Genomic DNA, 11,497 nt, shown 5'->3' on the forward strand with positions numbered 1-11,497 from the left:
AAACTGCCTGGGAAGCTACTTTAGCGTATGCTTACGTGGGTTGGAATCAAAAAGCAACTTGCATTCCAAGTGACATTAAAAATTTAGTTACAACTACAAGGATTCACAGAGAAAATCCTAGCTAAAAGTATAAAATTGGGATTTTGTTTTCCTATGATGTAATTAAAACCCTTATTAGCTCATTTTTTATACTATATATATATAAAACATATGAAAACATATGAAACATATGAAAAGATACAGGCATTCCCTGAACTTCATTGATTTTTATCCTACCTGATATTTCAAGTATATTTTCCTGCTACCTCTTTTAGTTGCATTTGATTAGGTGCCAGGACTCTTCCAGTGGACAAAATAACATTCCTGAATGCATAAACATTTTGAAAGTCTCTAATTAATATACATACATATGCTTTTTTTTCAGATGAGTTTTCTGGACAATATTCTGTCTTTGACCAGTTTTAAAGGTAGTATTTTCACTAACTCATGACCAAGTCTTTAATCACCAGTAACATGAGGTGTGGCTGGTTCTGTCCCTGGGCAGAGGCCTCCCAACGCTGAGCACTGCCCAACAACACACGTGTGCCCGTTCTCCTCATCACCACGCACAGGCCTGATAAGCGCTGGCCACGATGCCAGAGCTCGAGTGGCTCTATCCCCGTGGCTGCTGCGGGTGGCACGGCTGAGCCTGGCATCAGGCCGGGGAGCTGGGCTGGCGCAGCCTGGAGGCACGGCTATTTGCCAGAAATGGGGTGAAAGACTCGCAGGACTTTGGTCTGCCCCACGCTGGCCGTGCCGACGGCCCTGTGTTCCCCTGAGAGCAGCACACCAGCCCCTGCGGGCCTGATTCCAGCTGTGGTGACCCGGGCGGCAGCCCGCCATCTTGCTCGCCCTCAGCCTTCTGCCCCAGGGGTGCCCAGAGGCTGTGGGGGCGGCCATGCCGTGAGGAGAGGTGCCCTCACCATGGCAGGGTGCGCATGGGGCAGACACTTCCCATGGCTGCTGGTCACTGAGGGCACGGGCCCACCCCAGCGCTCAGCTGCCCCGTGCCCTCCATCAGCAGGGCCATGGGGCAGGAGCCACCTGGGGTAGGGGCAGCAGGGGGCTGCTGTGGGACCGGCCGAGCTCGGCACAAGCCCCCTGAGCCCCATTTTCACCCAGTTTTATTGGGCAAAGCTGTGCAGTACCTTCTGAGCAAACACCATGCTCTACAGATCTGCTTGTAGGCCACTTCTGGTACTTCAGGTCAACGGAGGTAAACACTAGCAAAGCCTTACTAATATAAATTAAAACCTGCAAGGGTTACAGCAGAGCAGTGGCATGTTAGGAAGCTGACTGCACAGAATATTTGACATCCAACCCTTGGCGAATGTTGAAAAGAAAAAATAATAATAATTAAAAAAAAAATCGTCAGTCAGATCTTGAATAGCACCAGTGATTGCAAACTTGTGGCTGCAAGCCCTGTGCTGGGTACAAAGGTCTTCATCGACACTTACACAACCTCTCCTCCGAGTCTCACGTTTCAGGGTTACTCTGCTCATAAAGCAATGGAGAGTCAGGGAGTACAGCAGATCAGCTCAGTTCAGCTGTTAAAAGTGAATGATATTTTTAATCTTGTACATTCCATTTAAAGGCTTCCCAGGCTGGTGCTGCTTTAATTACACGAATGCTTTGGTTATCAGCGCTACAATCACTTAATTGTACGGCAGGCTTTTCGCTAGGGAGCCACCATCACAAAGTTTCTAGTGAAATAGCATTTAATAATTTCCAGGGCACTTGTCAACTTCAAAATGCTCTACAAACATTAACTGAGTTAATTACCTCTCCCAGCGTCCCTTAGAGGCAGGCAAGTGTCATTACCCACATGTAATCAAATGGGAAGACATCAATGACACATGGTGTTTTCTCCAGGACAATGCAAAGGCTCGGAGTCTGGCGTGGTTCCTCAGCAGAGGTGTCCAGTGCTCTTTGAGATGCAGGGGAGCACCTTAAGGGATGTGCAGGGGGCTGAGGTAGGGAACAGCAGCACCCTCCTTACTCAGTAAGCCTGAACAAGCACGTGTATATTGTGTTCTGTGTGCATTAGGTGACTCACAAACGCTGCAAGTCCTCGCTGGTGCCACAGCACAAGGTCCCACCAACTGGAAATGCAGCTTCCGCCTTTCCACAGAGTAGCTCTACATGAAAACACTGTGCAACCTGTCCATTACAGCACTGAGAAGCCAATGCTCATCACTTTTGGGTGACAGGGGCTACTCAGCTGCTGAGCTGGAAGCATGAGTTAAGAATAGCCAAAGACCTGCACCAGGACCCACCCCATGGGGATTCTCCACCGTTTGAGCCTGAGGTTGCAGAGAAGGGACAGCTGTCTGCTTTCCTGCGCGCTGGGGTGAGACCAGCAGTCTCCTCTTCAAAAACACACATTCAGGGATATAAAGGAATATTAATCAAAATTCATGTTGTTTCTGTTTGCTTTTCTTAATAAAAGAGAATAAACATAAAAACAGCATTAATGTAGATTCATGATCAATGATTTTGATGGGGGAGCACCTATGCATACAAGCTCAGGTGATGTGGAATGACACCTACCATCACAATCTTAGTTTCACCCTGCATCTTCCCATAAGACTCATCACAAGTAAAAATACTATATATTTGCACAAGGTGTCAGAGTTATGGCTGCCATGGGAATCACAACCCTCAAAATGTCTCTAATTTTTTAATTCATATAAAATCTTGATCTGATTGCATGTTAATCTGCTGGAGGGGTTTTATGCTCGAGATACGCCATATTTTTACAGTACATAAGGGTTTGGGATTTTTTGCTTCTACGCACATTTTGCCCAGAAGTCGATGAGCTTCTATGTAGATTAGACTTCTATTAACCTACATTACATGATAATTCATTTGTCCTTTAAACAAGAACATTAGGAGACAACCAAGGCTCTCTTGAAACCTAGCCCTTCAGAGATACCTGTATGTCTACCATTATGCAGTGCAAGCAAACCTTTTGATCCACACTAAAAAGTGCTTCACTCCCTTGTTAAAACAGATGCATTTTGCAGGCAACTGCGGAACAGGGTGAATAGGGAAAACCGTGTGTCCGCCTAGCCCTAAGTCTGTCCCCCTGTATTTGTTTCACCCCTCTGGGCTCCAGGTCAGCCCCCTTTATCACCATTTTATCTATAAAGATGCAGCCAGGCCCAAAGTCTACACTTCTTCCAAGCCAGGACAGCAGAACAAGGTTATGGGGCTAAAGGGGATGTCAAACAAAGGTGGCAGCGTTGTAAAAGACAACATGCTGTTTTCCATGTTGGCTGGAACTTGTTTTACCTCAGTTCATGCTATCAAAGTTAGCAATCACATATTGCACTTCTTCTTTTCTCTCTCCTTTGAGTCTGATATTCCAAACACTAAAATAAGGAATTGCTACCAAACACCCTGTTTCCACTTCTTTGTGGGGGGTTTTTCACAAAACTGTTCCCTATTGGTGAGACTTCAGAAGGTAAATAAGTTAAAAGGAAGTACGTAGGAGAAAGCAAATCAAAAACCTTTCCCTAGCTTCTTGTATAAGACTCTTGTGAAACAATACACTTGTAAACCAATACTTTTGCATTTCTATTGCACTTGTGAAAGAAAAGAGGAACAGAAAACACTCCAAAGGGTGCGGCCATGAACTATATAAGATTACTGATCTCTTTCTCCAAGTGCCATAGAAACTCTTGTACATTAGTCCTTGAAATTTACCTCTCTCCTTTAGCCTTCCACTGCTGATCTGTTCACCATGCCGTCTCTTAGCATGTCATCTTTGTTGGCTGCTTTCTGTCTAACTTAGGCAGCAGGCATCTCAGGCTTCAGGCTTTTTTTCACAGGTATACTGCCCATTGCTGCTGCCTAATGTGATCTCTGAAATAACTTTTTAGAACTCATTCACTTGACATATTAAGAGGCCTGGCAACATCTGTTTCTTAGCCCTCTGTTTGCCCTACTTTCATGTAGAGGCATAAGAATGGCAGATCTTGAAAATTTACCTCCAGGAAGGAAGGAATGAACCTGGCTGATATAAACGTAGGTGGATTTGGAGACTGGCCTAAAAGTAAGAAAATGTATTATGGCACAGCACTCAAGATGTCCATCTTTATGAAAGGACATTGACAAAAAAGATAGTGATACAAGAAGCCAGAGGTGAATGAAAGGAAAATGAGTCACTACTATCCTTTCATGTTTACAAACCATTAAAAAAATCAAATGAAATTTGCCCTGCAGGCACTGGAATTTTTCCTTTTGATCTAGCCAGCATTCAGGATGCTGCAGGTTGTGCCATGCACACAAATTTGTTTGCTCACCAGTAGTTTACAGAGCCTTTGCTCTCCATGCGCATCAGAAACAAACTCCAGGGAGCTGAACTACTCGCAGTGCCAAGATGCCTCCCAGATAGGAAGCAGTCCAGGATTCTTTCCAGGATTAAACAAATGCTCTTCTCTCAGACAAAAACTCTGTTTCTTGTTTCCTCTGCCTTTTTTTTTTTTTCAAGTGGAGATACACACCATTCAAACGATAGTTAACAACAGGACTTATTAAGCTTCTAGGGCTCATGGCTAAGCCTAATGTGTGAAACAGACCTTGTACTTCTTCCCTGGCCATAGGGAATTCTCAGCCAGGTGTCTTAAAACTACCTGGGCTATAAGTGCTTTACCTCTCAGTCATATACACAGACTTCCTAAAGTAACAGGAACTTTAAAAACATTTTTGTGTTTCTGATTTAATGTCTCCCTCAGCAACGCAGCAGGAAAACAAGCAACGTGGGTTTGCCAAGGGAATTCATTAAATGCAATCTTTTATTCCTAAAACACTCAAACGGTTGCAGATCTCTGAAAAAAAAGTACAAAGGTGCATGCTCCTCAAGTCTGATGTTAACTTTCCCTTAGAGTCTAAGGTGCATCAGTATTGCATCTACATGGCAAGGGCTTGGCAGCTGGGGGGCTCCAAAAGGGACACACCACTGGCCAGAGCCGAGCCCATCAAGTCACTAATGCTAGTTGCACCTCTGTGAGAGCAGATTTAAGACAGGGAAAAAAATGCTGTGCAACAGCAGCTGGGAGAGCCAGGAGTGAGCACCAGCTCTGCAGCCCCCAAGGTCAGCGCAGCAGGAGGGCAGGAGGTGCTCCAGGCAGGCAGCAGCAGTTCCCCTGCGGCCTGTGGAGAGGCCCCCGGTGGAGCAGGCTGTCCCCCTGCAGCCCATGGGTCCCACACGGAGCAGATCTCCACGCTGCAGCCCGTGGAGGAGCCCCCGGTGGAGCAGGTGGATGTGGCCTGGAGGAGGCTGCGGCCCATGGAGAGCCCCCGCAGGAGCAGGCCCCGGGCCGGAGCTGCAGCCCGTGGAGAGGAGCCCACGCAGGAGCAGGGGTCTGGGGGGAGCTGCCGCCCGCCCGTGGGGGACCCGTGCTGGAGCAGTTTGCTCCTGGGGGATGGATGGACCCCGTGGTACGGAGCCGTGTGGGAGCAGTGCTTGAAGAGCTGCTGCCTGTGGGCAGCCCCCGCAGGCTCAGTTCGGGATCCCGTGGGAGGGACCCCACGTGGAGCAGGGGCAGAGAGTGACCATGAGGAGACGAAGCGTCAGGGACTGACCGCAGCCCCCATTCCCTGTTCTCCTGAGCTGCTCAGGGGGGATGTAGAACAGGGTGGACGGGGGGAAGGTGTTTTTAGTTTGCTTTTACTTCTCACTGCTCTAGTCTGTTATTGGTAGGCAAAGAATTACATTAATCTCCCTATACTGTTTTGCCTGTGACTGTAATTGGTGAGCAATCTCCCCATCCTTTTCTCAGCCCATAAGCCTTTTTTCATATTTTCTCTGCCAGCTGAGCTGTTCATTGGCATTAAACCACCACAGTCCTTTCTGGTGCCCAATGTGGGGTTTGAGGAATTTGAGATAATCAGGAGAGGTAATGGGCAAAACATGGACTGGACATTGCCAGAGTGTAATAACTGTGGAGAATTTGTGCAGCAATGTGGTGGAGGGACAAAGGGCAGGATGTTTGTAGGTTGTCTACCTTTGTCAGGTCTATGATGATATAATGATGTGGGGAATTCTTTTTGTTGGTGTGAGTGAAGATTGTCAAGATTCTGTGATTAATGTATTTTAATGATAATTCTTTTTTAAAAAAATGTTTTTTGTCACCTCTCTCCAGCACTGATCCAAGGCTACACCAAGAGACTCAACCTGAAGCAGAGCTGTCTACTGGATACCCTGCCTGTTACACTGTGGGTAGTCTACATGCAAAGGCATCTCTAAAAAGCCTACAGCACACCAAGCCAGCAACTGAGCAGCACCAGCTTCAGATTGTATTTTTGAGTTTTCTGTACAGGGAACCAAACATCTTTTGGACAGGATGGCTATTTTGAAATATAAAGCTATTCAGAGGGAACTTCAGGGCAGTATTCATGCTTTAAACAGGAGTTCATGATGTGATATAACTCAAGTTGCGGTAATGTTGCAAGATAGCCTCTGGGGGTGAGGATATAGTTAAAAAACAAATAAAAGTGCAGAAAACACCTCATGGAGACACGCCCCCCACCAACCGCCCGCCCGAGGCGCCGCCATTACACAATGCGCAGCTACAGCCGCGCGGTTGGGGACAGCTCACCCGCCCATTGGCCCACGGGCTGGCGCCGCCCATTGGCTCCCGCTCAACAACTCCCTCCCTCCGCATCTTGATTGATCGATCCTCAGCCTTATGACTGCGCGAGGAGAACGGAGGGCGCGCTCTGATTGGCCGCGGCGCTGTTGGGCACTCTATATAAGGTTGGCGGGAGGGGCCCTCCCCTCAGTCCGCGTTTGGTCGCTGGGGGGCTGTAAAGGTACCGCTGGACGCCGCCCACTGCGGGAAGGAACATGGCGACGCTGAAGGCCGTGTGCGTGATGAAGGGGGACGGCCCCGTGGAGGGCGTCATCCACTTCCAGCAGCAGGTTGTGGCCGGCGGCGGGCGGGAGCGACCCTGCCGGGCTGCGGTGCTGAGTCATGGCGAGGGGCGGGCGGCAAGGCCCGGCCCTCCCCTCCTCGCCTCACCGCTGGGGGTTTGGGGGTGTGTGGGGGTGTGACCGTTGTGACCGTTAGTGCACGAGGCACTGACCCGCCGAGCAAGGTGAGGCTGCCTATGGGCCAGTCTGTGGAGGAGGAGTGGCGTTTGGGTTGCTCGTGCTTGTAAACAGGCGGGAGCAGCCTCAGAAATAACCTGATAAATCTGTTACCTTCCTCTTTCGGGGTCTTTGAAAGCTGCCTGGGCATGGCAGTGGGCAGCCAGCTGTAGGTGGCCTTACTTGATCGGGCTGGAGCAGGTGACCTCCAGCAGTCCCTTCCAACCTCAGCTGTTCTGTGGTTCCTCTTGCTTGGTGATAGCTAATAAGAGCGTTCTAGGTGGCTAAATACAGCATTTCATAGAAAATCTACTTTTGCTGGCTTATGGACTCAGTTTAGCAAGGTAATTGCTTATGTTGGTAGCTGAACTTACAGCGGCGTTTTTAGGTTGTTGGTTTAGGTTGTCTAGGAAGCCTCACCTGACGTGAAGCCTTTTGCTGTGGTTGTTTCAGCAGTTATAAACTCTTTCTCTTACAGGGTAATGGACCAGTAAAAGTTACTGGAAGAATCAGCGGCTTGTCTGATGGAGATCATGGCTTCCATGTCCATGAATTTGGAGACAACACAAATGGTAAGATGTACATTCAGGCTTCTGAGTTACAGCTGTACTGTGATTGCTCACCTTTAAAGAGCTTTTAGTGTTACAGCAGCAACTAGTATTAAGGGTACTTAGGTTTCATGACTGCAAATCTGATTTAAGAAATATGGTGTTTCCTAAGGAATTGATTCTTATTAAGTACATTAAACATGTTTAGGCTAGTGTTCAAGATGTACTATATCAAGCATTAACCTGAATACTTTGACGTTCTAGTCTTAAGAAATGAGAACACTTGCATCTAAGCCTGGAACACTCTGGAATGAATAATTTTAATTTAGTGAACTTGGAGTAATGTTTGACATTGTAATAGTTCCTTATATCCAAAGGATCAGTGGACCTAGCTGGAGAGTAGCTGTTTCATTAATGATTTTACTAGTGTGGGCTACAGGAGTGCTACCCTGGTACACTGCATGAGCAGCAGATGTAAGCTGGTTATTGCAACAAGTCTACTTTGGCTGCGTTCTGTTTCAGGATGTACCAGTGCAGGTGCTCACTTCAATCCTGAGGGCAAGAAGCATGGTGGACCAACTGATGCAGAGAGGTGAGTTTGAGGGGCCTGACCTCTTACTGGTTAGCTGCATTTTTGTGCTAGGAAGGCAACTTCATGAATAATGCTGGGTTAGTTCTAGGAGAAAACTAGTACTTCCAGCAGGACTTCTGAGGTCAGTTAACAATGTTTGGTAACTGTAGGGCAGTGTTGTAGAGACCTTAGCTCCCAGAGTGTGTGAAATGTAGTTTCTAGTGCATTCTTGGTTATATTGTGGCCTGGGGAGAAGAACAACTAAGGGCTGTTGGTGAGTGTTCCTTAGGATATGAGTGAAAAGGGGAGAGAATTCATGTGTTAATACCTTATGTAGTCAGTGGTGCTCTGCTTCTGTTTTGGGGCTGCCTATTGACGACAGGCCCTAAAGCATCACCTGTTGAGCTGCACACAGGCTCTTCGTGTGGTTTAGGGGGGTCATCAGTTCTGGACAAGTGCTGTGGCCAACTTGCGGTGTTGGTCGGGCTTTCAAGCGTTTGCATCCAAGTCTGTACTTGCAGCTTCTGATGGATCAGTCCATAGCGGAGCGAGCAGTTCAAGCAGGCTGGCTGCTAGCCAGCTGCCTGGCTGAGAGTAGGATGCAATGATGTGCTTACGGGCTTCACAGGCCCGCGAATGCTCCAGTGCTAAAGGTCACAGCTGCATGAACACTGTGGCTTCTGCTGGGCCTGCTTTGTCAGACCCTGCTTTTGGTGTAACTGTCTGCTCAGGCAGCTCTAGGCTGGGGATTTCTCTGCGAAGGTAAAAGAACCAGGTCATGACTGTCAGTCTGCAGTTGGGGCAGGTGGTAGTAAAATTTCCTGAAAGCTTACATCAAACAAATCCCTAAAGGGAAAACTGCCCTTGTCCTCATTTTATAGGGCTGTGTTAAAAACGTGGAACTTGCACCCTGCTCTCCAAGAAGCCGGTAGTCGGCATGTAGCTGAGCTGGTCGCCCTGTGCACGGAGAGTTTGTCAGAAACAAGCTGGTGTTGGAGGCTCTGGATCCACAGTGTCTTGCAGAACACCAGCTTCGAGTGAATGCTTTATTTGGGGTGGATGTGCAGGGAACAAGACACTGGAATGACCCGCAGGTCTGTGGAAACTGAGCTGACCGAGGATTAATTTTTAAAGCAAGATGTAGCGAACCAGCTGTGACTGGAACTGTGTAGGAGGGTGTCATGCTGTCCGTATGGAAAAACACCGGGCAAACTTGAGTTTGTCTCAGAATGATTCCTAGTGCTGGTTAGAACTCAGCCAGCTCTTATTGCGTCCCCTTTGACCTAGTGATTGACAAACCGCTTTTACTAATCCTATTTAAGCTTAAAGCCTGCGGCTGCTTGCAGAATAGCTGACTTGTGCTATACAGTAAAAGTTACGTATAGGAGCAGTGTTTATACCCAGCCTTGTATGTGCAGGAAAGGCTCAGAGGCTGAACTGAGAGCTCCCTTCGGAGCAGGCAGTCACCTTCCACCAGCACGGAGGGGTTGTGAGCTGTAGAAGTTGTGTGTTGCTGGCTTACCTGGCTAGGCAGCAACAGCACTTCTTCCCCCAAAGTGGGTCAGCCTGCCAGTTTCAGGTCCTCCCTAGGACTGAATTCTAATAATCCTTTGAACTGAAAGAGTTAAAGTAGTGGAAGTAATCAAGGCTCACTGGTGGTAAATGAAAACGTGTGCTGCGAAAGATAAGGTGGTGGAGTCCTGGAGTGCAGTAACCCTGGGTATTGTATGGCCCCGACCATCCGTTAGGGCTTTCGATTTAACCAGGGTTTCTGTGGGTTCCTCTGCCTTTGTGCAGGCACGTGGGCGACCTCGGCAATGTGACTGCTAAAGGAGGAGTAGCAGAAGTCGAAATAGAAGATCCCGTCATCTCTCTGACTGGACCACACTGCATCATTGGGCGCACCATGGTGGTAGGTGTCTTGCTGCCTCCTTGGGTGCTCTAAAGAGCTCCAGGGCAGCGCTGCCACTGAGTGGAGACTTCTTGATGCTGGAGGCCGGTTCCTGGTGTGCTGTATGACTTGCAGTGCAAGACTTCTGATATGGGGGGTTCTTTGGAGCCTTGCCTGAAAATATTTTATGTATTAACACTTTGTAACCATGAGATATTAATTTTCTTCTGGCCTTCTTGAGGATATTTTTCTCTGTTTCAGTTCGCTTCTGGTTGTGCATGATTAAAGCAAACTGAGCTGAGGAAGGAACTGGCAATGCTGCCACTGAAAAGCCTGGCAGTGGTCACTTCCCCCTGGGGCTTTGTGCGGCTCTCCTGCACCAAACAGACTTGGTCTGGTGACCAGGCACAGGAGATGGGTGGGGTAACAGCGCTGGGCTCTGCGCCTTCACAGTAGTGGTCAGCCTTGTGCTGCGAGGGTGAACTTGGGTTGCGAGTCCAAGTTTGTCCCTGGATTTGTAATAACTTCTTGAGTGTTGGGGTTCTGGTGACTTCCAGTTCAGACAAACTCAGCTGAAGGCGATGAATCGTTCTGGGCAAGTCTGGTCTTAAATTTTCAGCATGAGTACCGATTTGGCATCCAGTGCTACAGACTGGGCAGGTGCTCGCTGTTGTGTAAGGCCCTGCTGGTAGCTGGCAGTGCTGCTTGTCACTGCCTGTGTGTGCAGTGAAGTACCTTAATTCATGTCACTGTGTAACTAACCAGCATCTTCCATTCTCTTCTAGGTCCACGCAAAAAGCGATGACCTGGGTAAAGGGGGAGATAACGAGAGCACGCTAACTGGAAATGCCGGACCTCGTTTAGCTTGTGGTGTCATTGGAATAGCCAAGTGCTAAGTGTTGTGCCTGAAATGCTTAAGATGACAGTGAGAAATGGGCTGTTTTTCATTGTGATCGCTGTACTTGCTCTTCCTCGTTCAAGCAAAAGATTTCAGTTAATCTCATTACTACTCTGCATTCTTGAGTATCAGTTAAACTGGTAAAGACTGACTTAATTTTGTATCATGCACATTGCAATTAAAGTGATGTTGATGGAAAAGCTCTGTAGTCTCCTGCTAAAGCACCTGCTGTAACCATTCTTAGTACGATCCTCACTAACTGGAACAACTCCCGTTCTGTGTAAGGGGAGAGGGGCGGTAGTGTCACACGCTGAACACAAAGCTTCTAGTGTATGGCGGGGTTTGGAAGATGAGGAGCCCCAGGAGCTCTGCCAGGACTACTCACCAGAGAGCAGTAGGCACAGTTTGCCACATTGTACATTTCAAAGTTGCGTAATAAAGTTGCTGGCAAATA

At 48.0% G+C, this 11,497-nt stretch overlaps 1 protein-coding gene across 1 annotated transcript; it reads left to right on the forward strand.

Moving 5' to 3' along the window:
* Positions 1 to 6,700: 6,700 nt before the first annotated feature.
* Positions 6,701 to 11,497, forward strand: SOD1 (superoxide dismutase 1). Its single transcript, XM_080597691.1, has 5 exons — positions 6,701 to 6,967; positions 7,614 to 7,707; positions 8,206 to 8,275; positions 10,052 to 10,166; positions 10,931 to 11,497. Exons 1-5 carry the CDS (start codon positions 6,893 to 6,895, stop codon positions 11,039 to 11,041), a joined length of 465 nt encoding a protein of 154 aa, XP_080453817.1. The 5' UTR covers positions 6,701 to 6,892; the 3' UTR covers positions 11,042 to 11,497.

Source organism: Anser brachyrhynchus (genome assembly GCF_964034855.1).
Source record: "Anser brachyrhynchus genome assembly, chromosome: 1".
In the NCBI taxonomy this organism is placed as follows: Eukaryota; Metazoa; Chordata; class Aves; order Anseriformes; family Anatidae; genus Anser; species Anser brachyrhynchus.